Source organism: Ammodytes marinus, assembly GCF_949987685.1.
Source record: "Ammodytes marinus genome assembly, chromosome: 5".
Lineage (NCBI taxonomy): Eukaryota > Metazoa > Chordata > Actinopteri > Uranoscopiformes > Ammodytidae > Ammodytes > Ammodytes marinus.
Window position 1 is genome coordinate 28,986,472 of NC_137234.1, and position 19,922 is coordinate 29,006,393.

Sequence of the window (19,922 nt, forward strand, 5' to 3'; positions counted from 1 at the left end):
TTGCAGGCTGTGTTTATGTGAATTTGTCTATCAGGAAAACATAGACTCATAGTTGTTTTGTCACTCATCTGTTTGTCCTGTTAGCTATCATCCCCTTGTCACCAAAACAACTGATGCATGTTAAATCAGATGGCCAAAGGTCTGAACACTGTGGGTGAATGTGTGTGATTTCCAGACCAGGGTCATTGCCAGGTTGCTGTGGAGGAGTGGGAGCTGACACGTTGTGTGGAGGACGTGTACAAGGTGAGGGACACCCGAATACTGTATATCCACTCAACAACACTACAATGATACAGCTGTCATTCATAGTTTTTATGATCATGATCATAGCTCATAACCATGGTAAGGTCTTTGGGCCGATGAGAATGTATCCACAATGTCCCTGTTTTCATGACAGTACTTTATCTAAAGTCGGAGGTCAATATTCCTGATGAAATTCCAAAAAGGTTATTTGTAAACTGACATGTGGTGATATTTCCTAAAATATGGTCCATGCTCAAGTTGATCATAATTCCGTGATGCTATTGTTCAGTTTAAACAGTTCCATGCCATTCACACAGTACTGTTGTCATCTTTGCTGCTGTGCCTCAGATCTGGGTGGTTGGAAACAGTGCGTCAGCTTCTCTCCTCAACGCTCTAGAACAAGTTCTCCCTGTTATCTTCACACTCTTCTGTTTCACCAAGCAGAACGTCTCCCACCTACGGTAAGCTTTTCCTCTGTGTTATTACCTGGACTAAAACACCTTGAATTCCACAAAGCATATTGATATCCAACTGAAATCTATTTCTGGAAAAGTTACAGCCAACCAGCCAAGTTTGCCATTTACGTTGATTGTTGGTGCAAGTAAGGACTGTTTTGAATGAAAATAAATACTTTGATGCATTCAAGTACATCCACCATACTATTTTGAAACTCAGGAGTTTAATCCTGACAATATTCTGTAAATTCTTGTTGAAAATACCAAATCCACCAATTCATTTATCCTACTAATAAGTATGGTGTCTATGTGAATAATATTTTCTCTTGACTGGGTCACATTTACCAGCAACTGCATTTCCAGCAATTCTAGGATACTACGCATCTTTTTTCAAAATGAAGAGTAAGATTATAATCTTCAGTAGGATAGTAGTAGCCTTACTTCCACAGTTTACTTTTTGAATGGACTTTCACAAGGTTCTAATTTTTTGAGGTGCACCTGTATGTGTGCTCTGTGCTCCACAGCGCCCCCTGTCAGGAGATTGTGCTGTGGTACCTGAGCCACAGTGAAGCGCCTGCAGCCCTGTCAGCGCTCAGGCGGCTCTCTGGCCTCCAGGGACAGGACAGTGGGCTGGCCCAAGACTTCCACTTCACCCCAGGCAGTGATGGAGGAGCCAGGCTCTGCTCCACAGACATCTGCAGGTGACTGACATATTTGGGAAAGAGCGCTGTCTTAACTGTATACTAGGGCTGTGCTAAATCGATACAGACATATATTGTGAAACTTATTTTTGTGATATCTTTCTGTGTCCATTTCCAGCTCCAAAAACCTGATTTTTAGACAAATAAAAAACTGTATATACAATTGTTTTTAAATCAGGTTTTTAAATTGGTTGTGAACTACAACCTTTGCTCCATAAAGCAGTATGGCTAGCTGACTCAAATTACCGGTTGCCATTCCCAGTGTTGTGGTGGTGTGAAAGCTGGAAGAAGCATGGCCGACACGGATGATAAAAACATGATATGAATAATGCAGATTTTGGAGCCTTCCTTTTGAGATATCTTGGGCCAATTAGCAACAGTGAAATATCCAGCCTTTATGAATGTCATTCCATCTTGTTTCCTTTTTTTCCCCCCAGAGATGATGACTGTGTCTTCTCTGACTTTTCTCCTGTTGTGCGTTAGTGAGGAGGACGATGCTCTGTATGAGAAGGTGTCTGCTGAGCAGTGGAGGCTGGAGTGTCTGATGCAGCTGCTGGCTGAACTCAAAGACTCAGACCTGCCTGGAGACTTCTTCCTCAAACTGCTGCAGGTAAGTGAGAGCGCACACTCACACACACACACACTCACACACACACACACACTCACACACACACACACACACACACACACACACACACACACACACACACACACACACACACACACACACACACACACACACACACACACACACACGCGCACACGCACGCGCACACGCACACACACACACACACACACACACACACTCACACACACAGGTGCATCTAAAAAAGAAAAAAGAAATCATTAAATTCAAAGAGTGACACTTTCATATATTCTAGATTCATTAGACATAAAGTGACATTTTTCAAGCCCTTTTATGTTTTAATTTTGATGATAACGGTTACGGCTCGTGAAAATCAATCCAGCAAAACCAGCATCTCATAAATATCAGAATATTTTATAAGACCAATTAAAAAGAAAGAACGTACATGCTGAAGGCCGCTATCAAAGCAACCTGGGCTTCTATAACACCTCGGCAGTGCCACCGGCTGCCATGCTGCATTGATAAAGTAATTAATGCAAAAAGGGGCACTATCAAGTACCGAGTGAATAGATGAGCCTTCAGAAGGTCGACATTTCTGTATGATAAACCCTATTTTTGATTGCTCTTATGTAATATAATATTTTGACAGACAGGATTTAATTTTTAAACTAAATTAATGTGTAATGAATATAGAATATATGAAAGTTGAATTAAATTACTTTTCTTTTGAAATGCACCTGCACTCACAGCTATAAAACACGATTTCAATTCAATGCGATCCATTCTCCTATTGAGTTTCGCTGAGACGTTTGATCAATCCTGTGATCATTTAGAGGTTGTATTAGGTACCAGAGTGTGTAGATTGTATGATTTTTATTTTCTTTAAAAAAATAACTTAAAAGAAAAAATTCCATTAAAACGAAGACAATACACAAAAAAAAAAAAAACATAAGACAAAAAAGGAGTGCTCGAAGGTGAATTGGCTTACCATCAGTCAGTATTAGGGATAAAACTGTCTATACAGCGTAAACTCAAATACAAATACTTACTGCCGCAGAGCACATGAATCAAGCCGTTAAGTATCTTCCAACAATGATTAAAAAAAAAAAATCCACGCCTTACTCAAACTGACTTGTGAATTCTGTTTGTTAAAGCGAATCTTGTAGATTGTATTCTTTAGTGCAGTGTTCCTGTTGTTTGTTCTTAGCACCTGGTGGTGAATACGACTTTAGCTGACGTTCCCTTATTTCATTATGTCTTTGCTTACTGTGCAGGAGCTGAGCAGCTGGGCAGAGGAGGAGGAGGAGGAAGATGAAGAGGAGCTGGATGTTTCGGCCATGACGCTGCTACAGGCGGAGCAGAGTCTGCAGGGAAGAGCTGAGAGCCGGGGACACAGACTGGCTCTGCTCCAGGTGCTGGCTCTCATGGTGGAGACTGTGCAGCATACTATACTGCTGAGGAAATCCACACAGGTGAGGGCAATAAGACATGTAGGGAAGGAGCTACACATTAGAAAGGACTGTGAGACAGGGGGGGCGGGGGGGGGGGGTGCTCGTGGTATAGTGGTCAGAGCGCTTCCTGCGATATCTGAAAAACCAGGGGCGATAACGGGCAGCGTCGGTAGTTTTCTTTTCACCAGCAATAAAAACATTTGTAATAACTATGATGTCGGGCAGTATCGGTATCAGCTGAAATCCGAAATCACAGAATTGAATTTTAACTGCCAATTATGTCTTAGTGTTTGGCACAAAGTATCTGTGGACTCACACACTTTTAGAACAATGCAACAAAAACATTGCGCCGGCAGTTAACAAGCCCAACTGGGTTTGTTTCAAAAACCTAGAAATATACTAGACAGCAACTGTGTCCTACATTCATGTTGTGTGGTTGTTTTGTTTAAGGATTGCGTTTAATGAGACAGATGTTGCAGGGCAAACTGCACTCTGTTTTACTTTTTATGTTGAACCTGCTTATAGAGGAACTGTGAATTCCCACCTTCTCTTAGGTGTGAACTTATCCTTCTGGGACTGCATCTCTACTTAGCCAGCATTTTGAAAATCATTCTGTGTTTCTGTGATAGTTCTTGTAATGGAAACAGGCCATGTTGAGTTATGTTGTCACACCAAAATAGCCTATTTTCTAACTTTTCTGTTGATGTAGGCATCAAGAGGTGGCCGTTGGGAGTTGGCTGACTGTCTGGCTGCAATTGTAGGGCCAACAAACATTCCCATAAAGATTAGGAAACTGTCTGATAAACTGGCCTCACTTAACTGGCTAAGGTCTAACTTTGGAATGTCTTTATAAGGACTGAATGTTCTCTGAGAATTTCCCTGAAAAGCTTCTTATTACCTACAGTATTTCCTATTCAATTAATTCTGTTTTGCTGTACTGTATATCATAAATTTTCATCTGTCTATAATCTCCACATTGTGTGTGTGTGTGTGTGTGTGTGTGTGTGTGTGTGTGTGTGTGTGTGTGTGTGTGTGTGTGTGTGTGTGTGTGTGTGTGTGTGTGTGTGTGTGTGTGTGTGTGTGTGTGTGTGTGTGTGTGTGTGTGTGTGTGTGTGTGTGTGTGTGTGTGTGTGTGTGTGTGTGTGTGTGTATTTGAGCCACTGGATCCATTTCTTTATATGTCTTATGTCCTTGACTCTGCCTGTCCTTTTCTCCAGGTTGTGGGCTTCATTGAGTCCCTGCTTCAGAGAGCTTGTGTGGGTCTGGATCAGGCCCCTGGTCCAGGTCTTGAGAACCCAGTGGAGAGCCAGACACTGAGCATGGGGATGGGCCTAGTAGCCACTCTGCTGTCTGGACCTCAGGTACTCACTACTGTCACAACTCCACACATCAACATGTTGCTCTTTAATCTACATCTATCTTCTAAAGCAATCACTGTATTTTCTGTCGACTAAGAACAGTTTTTGTGGCGGTTGTTCACTTGCTGTGATACATATATTTTGGGTTGCTGTGCCCACCCACAGAACACTGATGTCACATGTTGCCGGCACAGCGCTAACTACTGGCTGTCTAAAAGCAACTAAAGTGTTATACATATGTGCTTCATGTATAGGGCTTGATATAGGCAAGGACGTTGTGATACGAAACACATAATCATACATGGGTTACGATATGATTTATAACATCACATTGCGATAGTTCATAATGGGATATAGCATTATTCCGCTATGTATTTGGAAGGGGGCGCTCTTAATTTTGTCATCCGTGTGGATATTCAGCTTTTACTCTGATACAACACTGGGAATGGCACCCAACAATTCGAGGCAGCTAGTTGTACTGCCACATCTACAGCAGTGGAGGGCGGAGGTTATAGTTCACAACCAGCTTAAAACATGATTTTATTTTGTTTATATATATATATATTTGTCAAGATATCGGATTTTTGAGCTGGAGCTTTTTAGCACAGCTCTATTCATGTATCGGCGAAGGTGATAATCAGTCACCCCCTGCTTTCAATCATCCTCTTCTCTGTCTAATGTTGCAGCTCAGTGCGGAGGACTACTCTTCTATGTCCAGGCTGCTCCCACCACTGGAGACACTGTCTCAGGTGCACCCTGAGGTCTTCATCCAGGAGCTAGCATCCAACCTCAGAGCCGTCATCGCCACTCACGGTGCCTACCAGCCCGAAGACTTCAACACATATAGTCAGCCCTCCACAAACCCTAAAACCACAGCAAAGAACAACACTGGGCCTTTAAGGAAAAAGCAAAACATGCAAACTCATGAATCCCCCTTGGACAGAAATTTACCTAGCAACACCCAAATCAGACACCCTGCATCCTCTGGCGGGGATACAACAGGACTAAGTCCAAAAGATAAAGGAAGAAACTCTGGCTCCAGTGAACCTTGCCCACCTACCAAGCCCTTTTCTGATTGGCTGCTAGAGGCATGTGACCCAGACGTTCCAACCAGAGCGGTCGCCCTGAGGGCCCTGACCAAGATGGTACAGAACAGAAACTCAGAAGCTGTCCAGGCCCAGGAGAAGGTGCTCATGGTGGGTTGCTATTTTTATTTTTATTTTTTATGTTTTTATTGTTTAAACAATATTCAGATATATTATTCCAAAGATATTAATAAGCAAGTTTTATCATACTGTTTATCCTGAGAATTTGTAACCATCAAAATATGGTTAAAATGTTCAGGTTCAAAATTGTATTTTGGGTTTCTACTACTGTAGAAACTGTTTTCATGTTGTAGTGTCCAGAAAACCCTTTATATGTCTTATGCTAAATCTCCTCTTTTTAGCCTCAGTCTGAAACACTCCGTTTTAGAGCCTGTCTCTTTAATTACTGCCTTCCAAAAAGACTAATATGCTGTGATTGGCCCTGAATCCAACTAACAGTTTGAATCTAACTTGGAATGCGGCTTATCACAGATGGAGGTAGTGCTAAGTTAGGAAGTGTGGCTTCTCCCCTAGGATGTCATAAGGGGAGGGACATCTGACTCAGGTTTTTGAACACAGGTTTTTCGGAAAGGTGAAAGTGCAGGAAAAAAAAGATGGTTGTTTTTTCTCATACTTTGGGAGTCTCTCCGACATAGAAATGTTCAAAAACAATTTTGCACAATAGGTGACCATTAAATTATGTTAAATAAATGCAATATGGTAGTTGACCCACATATGAAATTCAATTAATATTAATTTTTTAGTAAGTCCAACATCCTTAGAAGAAGCTAAAGGAGTACTAAAACAATAACAATTCTGTGTGTGTCCACAGGGATCCAAGATTTGGCCCTTTTCTTCTATCTCCTCATTAGCAGTGTGATGTATAATTCATCTTCAGTGGGTATAGGGAGATCCTGTTATCTCTTCTGTGCACCAGCACCCTGAAGGAGTGTGCCAGCACAACTGTGGGTCAAGTGTGTGTGTGTGTACTGTTTCAGTATCGTCACCAGTCATTGATTTACTCTAAAGTTTAGGTACCAGAGCTACTAACTGTACAACATGCAGCATGCTCCATGGGTTAGCAAGAAGTCAAAAGAAAAATGTAGAGTGGTGTCTGTAAAATGTTTTAACTTTATAATGTCGTTCTGTGTTTTGAGACATAGTGTGAGTGCAGAAGGGGCTACAATGCAGAGGGTCAAAAGCAAGAAAAAAAAGTTGTAGTTTGCAGCAACACAATGTAATGCTTTGCTATTGGATGGATGCAAGTACACATCAAATGTAGATTACTTTGTAATGTAAAGATATTTAGTGGTTGATAAGACTCAAACTCCTAGATTGAAACAAATGCCAAATTTTCCTCGCTGGCTCCATCATTTTGACTGGTAACTATTCTATGGACTCAAATGGGATTGCTTCTTCTTTAGAGGAATAGTTCTACACTTTTTGCCTTACTCTCTGGCTCAAGAAAAGGCGTTCCTGTAACTGTGCGTGCATTTTTGATTTAAAAAATGGGCAAAGGTCGCTCATCCAGGTTAGCTTAGCTCAAACACTGGTAGTCAAGGGGAGCCTGTCAAAAGATAAACTTTAAAACATCACTAAACGCTACTGTGAGCTGGTTGGGACTTATTTATTAACCAAATTCTAAATATTGAAATGTTCCTTTAATTCATTTTTGGGAGCAGCTGACTGAGGATGTCACTTCATTGGCTCCATCGTTTAGCCACAGTGGACATTGTTTGGTTGGACAAGACACAGTGTTACCTTGGCCCCTTAAAGGACATTGTGCTATTGTTGCATCGCTATATGTGAGCATGAAAGGTGTTGGTAGTGCTAGTACTGTATCTGTCTCCTGGGACATTCTAAGGGAAACATGTATAATGAATGAGACAGTTGAACCTCTTCCCAGCCAGATCAGCCCTAGGAGACAATAGCGCACTCTAGGGACTTGTTAAGGTGGCACGTGCAAAAAAAGGGATAACAACTCATTTAGTATTCTCTGTCATCAGAAGCCCCTTCACTATATGGACCTTAGATAAACTTCAACACCCCACTGTGACAGCACAAACCCCCTTCATTGATTTTTGTGGGTGGTGTTTGTTGTATATTTTACAAGCCTCCTGTATGTTCTTTCCTCACATATTACTCCTTACTTTAACCCAAACTCCTGCCCATTCTATCCAGCTTGTCTGTCTATTTGAAAGCCCTGTGTTTTTTCCCCACTCCTCCCCCATGATCCCCTCACCCAATCTAACCTACATCTTCAGGGGCCTCTTAGAAATACCTGGGGGTAATGTTTGGATTATTCCCTTTGATAGTTTTTTCTATGTATTCAGTGCTGTGCCAGTATTGATCCTCTTTGGTTCTACTGGAAGAAAATCCATTTTGGATATTTATGTTTTTGATGTCTTTCACGCATGAAATGGTACCACAAAGTATTAGGGCCACAGCATGGAAAAATAAATAGATGCAATCACTAGAATAAAGTTGTGATTTTACGAGACAATGATATCGTAATATTAGGAGAATATAGTCATAATTTGACGTGACGAAAGACGCAATATTACGAGAGAAAGTGAATGTAATTCATGAAAACGTATTACTGCTAACCTACAAAACGAGAGCAGTCTAATGGCAGCGTCAATGTCACCCTCTGTTTGTCTCAGGTGTCGGGCCATGCCACACACAGTCAACAGCAATGTATGATAACGTGGTGCTGATTTGATAAAAGATTAAAGACCTACTTCACCAGTGGAAATATGAAGGTGTATTTAACTCTGAGATCCTATGTAGTATAAATGTGCAAACATTTTAGAAATCGGTTCATCCTAGCCTGAGAAAAGGCAGAAAGATTTTTTTTTATGGTCTCACCGTCTAACCCTACATTTTCCTATGCGTGACATCACATATGGGAAAATGTAGGGTTAGGATTAAGAGGACAGCTGGGCCAAAGGAAGACTGAGGAAAGACTGAGGGAAGAAAAACCTCATTCTTTATATTATAAAAGTGATTTTATAATGATAGAACGTTGGTTCCGTATGGGTGAAGTATTCCTTTAAGTATTTCCCTGTGAAAGAAGTATGCTATAATTTCCCAAGATGCTACACATTCGTCCTTCGTTGATAGGGTAAAGACGATATTTCTTCTCTTAAATAACACACAGCCTAAAATTACGACTTTAGTCTCATAATATCACAACTTTGTTTCATTTACAATTATGAATGTATTCTCGTCGTAATATTTATAATCTATTAATTTTTTTTCTCATAAAATAGCGATATCTTCTTGTTAAATTCAGATTTTAGCCTCGTAATTGTATTTATTTATTTTTGCCTCGACCAGGTCCCTATACCTAAATGTACAAATTGTGGTGGGTAAGGGACTTGTATTATTGCTGTGATTAATCATGTACGTGGTATGTCCTCTCCAGCTCTTCTTAGAAAACGTGGAGCATGAAGACTCATTCGTCTACCTGTCAGCCATTCAAGGTAATGTAAAAGTACCGCTTGGCCAAATTTGATGGTATCATTGATTTTTGGGATCATCCATGTATAGAACTAGTCTGTTTAAGCCACTGCTTAGTGGTTGAAATAGTAACTCTTGGAAATGAGGAAGATGGACTGAGTGTAATGGTGTCTTTAGGCCTGGCTGTATTGGCTGATTCCTTCCCTGAGAGGATTGTGGAAAGGCTCCTGAAAGACTTCCAACACGGCCCCTCCCTCACTACATCCGACCAGGAGCGCTCCCTGGAAACCCGCCTCAAAGTGGGTGAAGTCCTGATGAGGGCCAGCAGGGCAATGGGTGAGCATCATCTGCTGTTTGATCACATTCAAGTTGTTAAGGACATTCACTTGACCTATTACCATTTACCTGAACCTGAATAAGGCATTAAGGCATTATTGGTGTGAATGCTGAAAGCATTCACAGCATTGATATTCTACGTATTTATTGGTGTGAATGCTGAAAGCATTCACAGCATTGATATTCTACGTATTTATTATTATTATTATTATTCCGCCCAAATTCATGCATGGCCATATCTTCAACATGCTTCATTCCACAAACTATCTTCAACCATCCTCATATTCAGCCCATTTTTCACATGTCTGCTTTCATTCAAAATTTTCAAAAAAATTCATAACTTCATAATTAATAAGCAATTAAACCAAAATTATGAAAAGTTTCAAGTCTCTTCTCCTCCCTGGGAATTCATCCTAGAAACTCCATTCTTATGTCTAAATGTTCAGCTCATTCCAGACAACAATAACTCATGATCATTTTTTTCATAAAATCCATAACTTCAAATAAATTCGACTTTTTATGAAATTAATATTTCATGCAAAATTATGATTCCTCCTACTCGTTCATACTTCATCGTAGAAACTCGATTCAAAGTGTCCCATGTTCGTCTTGCACGGGAGCACATTTCCATAATTCACTATTTTTTCATAAAATTCATAACTTCAGAGATATTTAAAGGTTTATTACACCCAAAATCTGTATTGAGAATGCATTAGGAAATCCACAAAACGCGAAGCGTTTTGCACTGATTTCTAACACTTCAAGCTCACTGATGATTCATCCTACAAAGTTAATTTCTTCGAGAAACAGTTCAGCTATCTTTCGTCTTTCATTGTTAAAATTCAACCTTTTAAAAAAAATGCATAGTTTTCAAATTACTCAGCCATGTTTGACGCATGTAACATCAATTTTAGTGATATTTAGAGTGTGGCAGAGTGGAGGAGAGGGAATAAAAAAGAACACCAGAAATCTAAACGTAAATTGCTCTCAACTAAAACGTTTTTACATTAAAGAAACACATTTGACACTGAATATTAATTGGAATCTTCTGATTCTCAAAGTACGATCATTTGTTCTGTCAGACAAACGGTTTGCGAGATATGAGAAGCAGTTTGGGCTTATGCGTTCATTTAAAACCTCTGTCTGTGTGATCTGGTTGGGGAGACAAGTGGCCGTACGTGTGTAGATTACCAGCTGTTTACAATTGACACTGATTAGCTGTCTGTTACCATGGTGACCCCTGAACGTGCACCTGCCTTTGACTCAACGATGACATTATTGGCTAATGTAGGTAAAACTCCAATCCCTTATGCTCCATAGAGAGGGAGAGGGAGAGAGGGACACACACACACACAGACACAGACACACACACACACACACACACACACACACACACACACACACACACACACACAAACACCACACACAGACACACACACACACACACACACAGACACACACACACACCACACAGACACACAGACACACACACAGACACACACACACACACACACACACACCACACACACACACACACACACACACACACCACACAGACACACACACACACTCACACCACACACACACACACACAGACACACACAGACACACACACACCACACAGACACTCACACACAGACACACACACACACACACACACAGACGCACACACACACACACACACACCACACAGACACACACACACACACAGACACACAACAACCACACACACACACACACACACACACACACACACACACACACCACACAGACACACACACACACTCACACACACAGACACACACAGACACACACACACACACACCACACAGACACACACACACACACACCACACAGACACACACACATACACACACACAAACACCACACAGACACACACAGACACACACAGACACACGCACTCACACAGACACACACTAACACCACACAGACACACACACACACACACAGACACAGACACACACAGACACACACACACACACCACACAGACACACACACACACACACATCACACAGACACACACAGACACACACAGACACACACACACACACACCACACAGACACAGACACACACAGACACACACACACACCACACAGACACAGACACAGACACACACACACACACAAAATTCAAGTTGCGTTTACTCAGTCAGTTTTCATCCGATACACTTCATACCACATTCTACATGTTCAGCTCCTTCAGGACATTACATGGTAGTATCCTGATTGAGCTGAACACAGGGTTGGGGGTTCAATTCCCCGTTCCAACACCAAATTTTAGACTTCACCGGATTTTCTTAAAATTTTGCACAGATGTTGATTATGACTCAGAGATGACATCACAAGAGTTTAGAGGTCAAAGGTTAAATTTCAAGGTCACTGTGACATTGCCTTTTGTGACTGCATTATCTCATGAACGCTTTGACGGTTTTTCTTCAAATTTTGTACAAATGTTGATTCTGACTCAAAGATGAACTGATTACATTTTGGAGGTCATAGTTCAAGGTCATAATTCATTCCTCAATTCAGCTAGAAAGTCCATTCAAACTTCCAAATATTCCACATTTCTCAAACTTTCTATTTTTCAACCATTCTGTTCATTCAGATATATTCATTCTTCGTTCTTCATCAACATTCAGCAGTGAAGTTTATTCAGCATCAACTTCAGTTCAGCAGCGCAGCATTCACACCGCAATTTCTTCAGGAATTGCATTTCTAGTTATTATTATTATTATTCCGCCCGCTTTTCAGGCCCGGCCATATCTTCAACATGCTTCATTCCACAAACTTCCTTCAACTATCCTCATATTCAGCCCATTTTTCACATTCCGGCTTTCATTCAACATTTTCAAAAAAATTCATAACTTCATAATTAATAAGCAATTAAACCAAAATTATGAAAAGTTTCAAATCTCTTCTCCTCCCTGGGAGTTCATCCTAGAAACTCCATTCTAACGTCTACATGTTCAGCTCATTCCAGACAACAATAACTCATGAACAGTTTTTTCATAAAATCCATAACTTCAAATAAATTCGACTTTTTATGAAATTAATATTTCATGCAAAATTATGATTCCTCCTACTCGTTCATACTTCATCGTAGAAACTCGATTCAAAGTGTCCCATGTCCGTCTTGCACGGGAGCACATTTCCATAATTCCAAACAGAGGATGGTGGAAAGTATTCTCCGTTTCATAAGACTACTACTCATATTAAAATGTAACGATTTAAATAGAAAACTGCAAGCCTAAACAGTTAAACCAGTGTTGATCATAGGTCTGACAGTGACAGGTGACGATCAGCTTTTTCTCCCCCGCTCACAGCGTTCTCTCTCCCAGCGCATAAAACGCTTGAAAAAAGCGTCCGAAAAAAATACACACACACACACACACACACACACCACACACACACACACACACACACACACACACACCACACAGACACACACACACACTCACACCACACACACATACAACACACACACACACACAGACACACACAGACACACACACACCACACAGACACTCACACACAGACACACACACACACACACACACAGACGCACACACACACACACACACCACACAGACACACACACACACACAGACACACAACAACCACACACACACACACACACACACACACACACACACACACCACACAGACACACACACACACTCACACACACAGACACACACAGACACACACACACACACACCACACAGACACACACACACACACACCACACAGACACACACACATACACACACACAAACACCACACAGACACACACAGACACACACAGACACACGCACTCACACAGACACACACTAACACCACACAGACACACACACACACACACAGACACAGACACACACAGACACACACACACACACCACACAGACACACACACACACACACATCACACAGACACACACAGACACACACACACACACACCACACAGACACAGACACACACACACACCACACAGACACAGACACAGACACACACACACACACAAAATTCAAGTTGCGTTTACTCAGTCAGTTTTCATCCGATACACTTCATACCACATTCTACATGTTCAGCTCCTTCAGGACATTACATGGTAGTATCCTGATTGAGCTGAACACAGGGTTGGGGGTTCAATTCCCCGTTCCAACACCAAATTTTAGACTTCACCGGATTTTCTTAAAATTTTGCACAGATGTTGATTATGACTCAGAGATGACATCACAAGAGTTTAGAGGTCAAAGGTTAAATTTCAAGGTCACTGTGACATTGCCTTTTGTGACTGCATTATCTCATGAACGCTTTGACGGTTTTTCTTCAAATTTTGTACAAATGTTGATTCTGACTCAAAGATGAACTGATTACATTTTGGAGGTCATAGTTCAAGGTCATAATTCATTCCTCAATTCAGCTAGAAAGTCCATTCAAACTTCCAAATATTCCACATTTCTCAAACTTTCTATTTTTCAACCATTCTGTTCATTCAGATATATTCATTCTTCGTTCTTCATCAACATTCAGCAGTGAAGTTTATTCAGCATCAACTTCAGTTCAGCAGCGCAGCATTCACACCGCAATTTCTTCAGGAATTGCATTTCTAGTTATTATTATTATTATTCCGCCCGCTTTTCAGGCCCGGCCATATCTTCAACATGCTTCATTCCACAAACTTCCTTCAACTATCCTCATATTCAGCCCATTTTTCACATTCCGGCTTTCATTCAACATTTTCAAAAAAATTCATAACTTCATAATTAATAAGCAATTAAACCAAAATTATGAAAAGTTTCAAATCTCTTCTCCTCCCTGGGAGTTCATCCTAGAAACTCCATTCTAACGTCTACATGTTCAGCTCATTCCAGACAACAATAACTCATGAACAGTTTTTTCATAAAATCCATAACTTCAAATAAATTCGACTTTTTATGAAATTAATATTTCATGCAAAATTATGATTCCTCCTACTCGTTCATACTTCATCGTAGAAACTCGATTCAAAGTGTCCCATGTCCGTCTTGCACGGGAGCACATTTCCATAATTCACAATTTTTTCATAAAATTCATAACTTCAGAGATATTTAAAGGTTTATTACACCCAAAATCCCTATTGGGATTGTATTACAGGAACCCCACTATTCTGGGAAAGTGCACAACGAGGAACTATTTTCCATAGTTCGCCAAATGGGTACACACCTGTTTGGTGGCGTAGTGGTTAATGCTTTGGACTCATAACTGGAAGGTTGCGGGTTCCAATCCCACCTCTGCAATAGGATTTTAAAGGTTTATTACACCAAACAATCCCCATTGGGAATGTATTACAAGAACCCCACTGTGCTGGCAAAGGGTACAACGGGTTCGGGTCGAAAAGGCCAGGGTTCGAGACCCGCATCAAATATGAAATGTTATCATGCTATGTGTTAGTGGCATAACACAGACTAAGCATGGGTGGCAAAGTGCGTATTACTGTCTACCCTGGAATACAAAGATTTGCGGTTCAAATCCCGGTTACTGCAAGATTTTAGACTTACACAGATTTTCTTCCAACTTTACGCAGATGTTGATTATGACTCAATTATGACCTCAGAGGAGTTTAAAGGTCAAATTTCAAGGTCATAATGCATTCATAATTTCAGCTAAAAAGTCCATTCAAACTTCAAAATATTCCACATTTTTCATACATTGCATTATTCATCCATTCTCTTCATTCAGGTATATTCATTCTTTGTTCTTCATCAACATTCAGCAGTGAAGCTTATTCAGCATCAGTATCAGCATCAGCTTCAGTTCAGCAGCGCAGCATTCACACCGCAATTTCTTCAGGAATTGCATTTCTAGTTATATATATTGTCTCATATTTGTCTTCATTGTTTCTCTGTCTTGCCTTGTCATGTCTTGTATGTGTCTTCTAAACACCATGTTATCACTTAAAGGTTTAGTCAATCATTTGGGGAATACTCTTTTGCTCACTTTTCTACAGTGAGATGTGAGGATCTATACAACTCTTATATCTGTTTAAGTAAGAAAGAAGTGAACCTAATTGGATGGATGAACGTCCGAACCTTTGTTCAGTTCCTGCAGTATGTATGAACACAACATTGTCAGACAAAATACACCAAAATACAGGTTAACATCAGCAGCTGTGCTGGAACGTGGTGCAGCTGTATGCTATAAACAGCCAGGCCCAGTGATGGCAACTGGCAACCTGCACTATAGTCGCAGGTGCTGTACACAAGTGCTGGGGGGGGGAATGGATAAACTACATTATTACAGCTTATAAATCCAATTTAAACTCACAGATAGGCTCTGACTGCCAGTCATATAGTTTGTGCAATAAATAAATAAAATTTTGTTTACAGAGCCCTGATAATGCCAAAATAGCTATGGTGACAACAACTCTATACAGTCTGAGTTGAGTGAAAGCTGCATCAAACTAATGTGTATGTTTTAAAATGGATCAAACGACTACAGATAATGTGAAAGGCGTCTCTCGTTGTGACAAAACCCCTGAGAATGATCCAAAAAAAGCTTATTGTTTTGGTTTTCCAGCCCACACTATTACTGTTGGCTTTCATTTACTGTTACTAGCTTTATACAACTTTTTTTTTTTTTTTAGATAGCGGGGTCGTTTACTGAAGCAACAGTGACAAAATGGAAATTGACAGGGGTTGGGGGGTTTCAACTAGCCGTATTGCCCGTGTTTAAAAAAAAAAAAAATTGTTGTAGTCTTGCTCTCATCTGGTCAAAAGAACAAAGTTATTTAACTCTGCCTGTAGTTAACATTGCAGGAATAACAATGTGTGCTTGTGTGTCTATGTGTCCATGTTTGTTTACATGTATATTTGTCTGTGATGGACAGCTATAAAGCTTTCAAACACCACACCATAACCACAAAAGCCACAGTGCTGGCTTGTTGTCCATGCACTACTCTGTTCAGAAGGGAGCCTGTGTATCAGGATCTTTCTCTGATAGAATAGCCTGTTTTGGTTTCCCCCCCGCTCTGGTTTTATCTGCCAGATTGCCATCGTACCACTAACCCTGGGACAATCGGGGGGTTTATAATATCCTGGCTGAGATTGGATAGACCTTCAGTCGGCTGCACACACACACACACTCACACACACACGTCCAGAGGAGCCTCTGTGTTTGAATTGAACACCCAGAGTGGGACCAAGATTTGCCTTTTTAGGCCAGGCTGTCATTTGTAAATAAGAAAGGTTTTCTTAATTGACTGTCCCGGTTTGAGTTAAAGTAGAATACATGAATGTTTGGCTCCTCCACTTTGGTTGGCTAACAGTTGCTGGCCTCGGATCGCCACTGAATTATGTTCCCAAAGCATGTATCTCTCAAATTAATCTGGTTAGTTAAAGGGATAACACAACAAGCTGTGTTTAGGATTTGAGTGAATCAGCTCATGGCAGTAAGTGATTAATGACATTGCAATCTTCTCTTCTCCAAACTAAGCAAACATACAATGTTAGGACGGATATCAAACAAAGAGTTAACAGCTATGCTAGCAGCTTGCTGGGCTTTAAGACACAGCAGTGTTTTGGAAGAGTAACAGCACAACACACAGCAATGCTAACCTGCTGATGACAGTCAGTTAAGTTAGTTAAGCTTTCAATGCTAACATTTCTTAATTGGCACTATCTGAAAGTAAAGCTAAGGCTGATGGGGAATGCCATTGGTTTTGCATAACAATTTCCTTGCGGCATAATAAAGATAACCTATCATGTAATCATAATTCTATACTGAAGGGGGAATGGATGAATTTACAAAAGGTCATTGCAATCCATCCAATATTTGGCAAAGCAGTCAAAGGCGGTAGGATGCATCCTCTGATTCTCCCATTCTGGAGAATGCTTGTTGTTAAAATCACTTTTTGTCAAACTCTGTGAATATCTTCTCGTGATCCCCTACCTGTGCATACTGTGTGTTCACTGAAAAAAAAAAATCCAGTGTTAATACACAGCCTAGGCTCTGTATACAGGTATGCAAACCAAGGGGCCCACCTTAGCTAGCAACATACCCATTTACAGAGCCTAGGCTGTGTATTAACACTAGGTTTTTTTCACCAAAACACAGTATTTCTGGGGCGCCCTTAGCTCAGTTGGTAGGGCGTCCCCCCCCATGGGCCAGCTGCGGACCCGGGTTCGATTCCAGCCCGCGGCCGTTCTCTGCATGTCACTCCCCTCTCTGCCCCATTTCAACTCTGTCTCTAGTCTACACTATCAATAAAATAAAATAAAAAATAAAATAAAATCATACAAATGGCAAAAATATATATAAACAAACAAAAAACACAGTATTTCCAGGTAGCAGGGAATTTATGGTAAGGTAAAGAGACATTCACTGATTTTGACAAAGTTATTTTGACAACAAGCGTTCTCCGCGAATCACTGACTCCAACTTTTATGCATCATGTAACGTTTGAACTAACCTGCCCTCCTGATCCCTCCTCTAGGGGAACTGGCGCCCCACCTTGGCCGTCCTCTGGTGGCCGTCTTCCTGCAGGGCACCAGGGACCCGGACCAGAGCGTGAGGGCCAGCAGCCTGTCTAACCTGGGAGAGCTCTGTCAGAGGCTGGACTATGCTCTGGGACCGCTGGCACAAGAGGTGAGAGAGAGAGAGAGAGAGAGAGAGAGAGAGAGAGAGAGAGAGAGCACGCTCAAACAGGATCCTGCTGGCTCTTTGCAGCAGCTCATGTTATCTAATCAAACTCTTAAGGAGAAACGCAGTCATATTTTTTATTTAAAAATATGTGAGTGCTGCACATGCACACACACTGCGTACTATGCTGCAGCAGAGTGTGTGTGTGTGTGTGTGTGTGTGTGTGTGTGTGTGTGTGTGTGTGTGTGTGTGTGTGTGTGTGTGTGTGTGTGTGTGTGTGTGTGTGTGTGTGTGTGTGTGTGTGTGTGTGTGTGTGTGTGTGTGTGTGTGTGTGTACTGTAGCCTGCTGGAATGAATAAGCAGTGCTGTCAGCTGGAAGAACAGGGATGCTTATTCATGAACCTTCCCACTTGTAATTTTTCACCCTGCGTGTGTGTGTGTGCGTGTGTGTGTGTGTGTGTGTGTGGGGGAGAGATGCGGGCCCATGTTGGTTTAGATGTCTGATCAATGTCAGTCCAACCACTTCAATGTGGTGCTCAGGCCGACCTCAGCCGTGTAGGCAACTCAGCTGAGTCTTTGTGAAAAACCAACATCATGAAAAAAAAAAAAAAACTGCACAGTATAGCTTTTTGCCTATGTCCTCATGTTTAAATGTGTGTGTGTGTGCGTGCGCAGCTGAGCTCCTGTCTGACCGCTGTGATAAAGACAGAGAAGGAGGCGGAGGTGAGGAGAGCAGCCGTCCACGTCATCACCCTGCTGCTCAGAGGCCTCAGTGACAAAGTGACACAGGTATTAACACACACACACACACACACACACACACACACACACACACACACACCTACACACTCTCCTGCTCTATTCCTTTTACATGAAAGGATACACAAACAGTTCCACAACCAGACATGTATTTATAAAACACTCTGAGCAAGTCGTTGTGCCTTTTTTAAATGTTAAAGTAAAGACTCAAAGGTTCAGTAAGCGGAATGGTCAGTTCAGCTAACTTCCTCTCACTGACTGCAGTTAGCAGTCCCCTCCCTCGTCCCCACGTCACCTCATTAATGCACTGCGGTCTTCAAGCAGCGAGTTATCTAGTATCATCTCAGATAAGTAAGCGTGATAAAACATGATAAAAACCATCAAAACAGACATTGAGAAGGATTTTTACCTGCTCGGCCATTGTAGGCTCATAAACATTCACCCATCTGTCGCTCTGTGCGTGCACCGGCAGTGAGACAGGTGCCGGTTTGTAGCGTTCTCTCTTCTGATTGGATATCAGTTTTGGGATCCCCGAAAAGTTTAATTGCCGATTACATGCAGAGCAGCTGACTGAGAGATCGGCTTTATGAAACGCGCACATTATGTAAGTGATGACTGTATGAATTAAGAGCGATTTAACACTTATATTAACATAAATACCTAACGCCTTTTTCCGACCACAAGCGCCGTTTTTCAATTTATTCCCAATGAGAAGCGGCCGCCTCGAGAAAAGGCGGCTGCTCGGAGAAAAGGCGCTGCGCCCAGCTTTTTTTTTTTTCAAGCGTTTTTGCCTTTTTGTGCGGTCGCTTCGAGCTTTTCCAGTTGAAAAAAGTTCACCACCGCT

General features: G+C 41.4%; 1 protein-coding gene across 1 annotated transcript in view; it reads left to right on the plus strand.

The window, feature by feature from the left end:
- Positions 1-19,922, plus strand: part of tango6 (transport and golgi organization 6 homolog) — a 30,085-nt gene that overhangs the window by 5,880 nt on the left and 4,283 nt on the right. Inside the window, exons 8-18 of the mRNA XM_080028578.1 lie at positions 176-243; positions 592-704; positions 1,223-1,399; positions 1,883-2,009; positions 3,260-3,457; positions 4,654-4,797; positions 5,481-5,990; positions 9,307-9,364; positions 9,519-9,677; positions 18,174-18,325; positions 18,995-19,108. Coding sequence (XP_079884704.1) covers positions 176-243; positions 592-704; positions 1,223-1,399; positions 1,883-2,009; positions 3,260-3,457; positions 4,654-4,797; positions 5,481-5,990; positions 9,307-9,364; positions 9,519-9,677; positions 18,174-18,325; positions 18,995-19,108 — 1,820 coding nt within the window. The remainder of the gene's footprint in view (positions 1-175; positions 244-591; positions 705-1,222; positions 1,400-1,882; positions 2,010-3,259; positions 3,458-4,653; positions 4,798-5,480; positions 5,991-9,306; positions 9,365-9,518; positions 9,678-18,173; positions 18,326-18,994; positions 19,109-19,922) is intronic.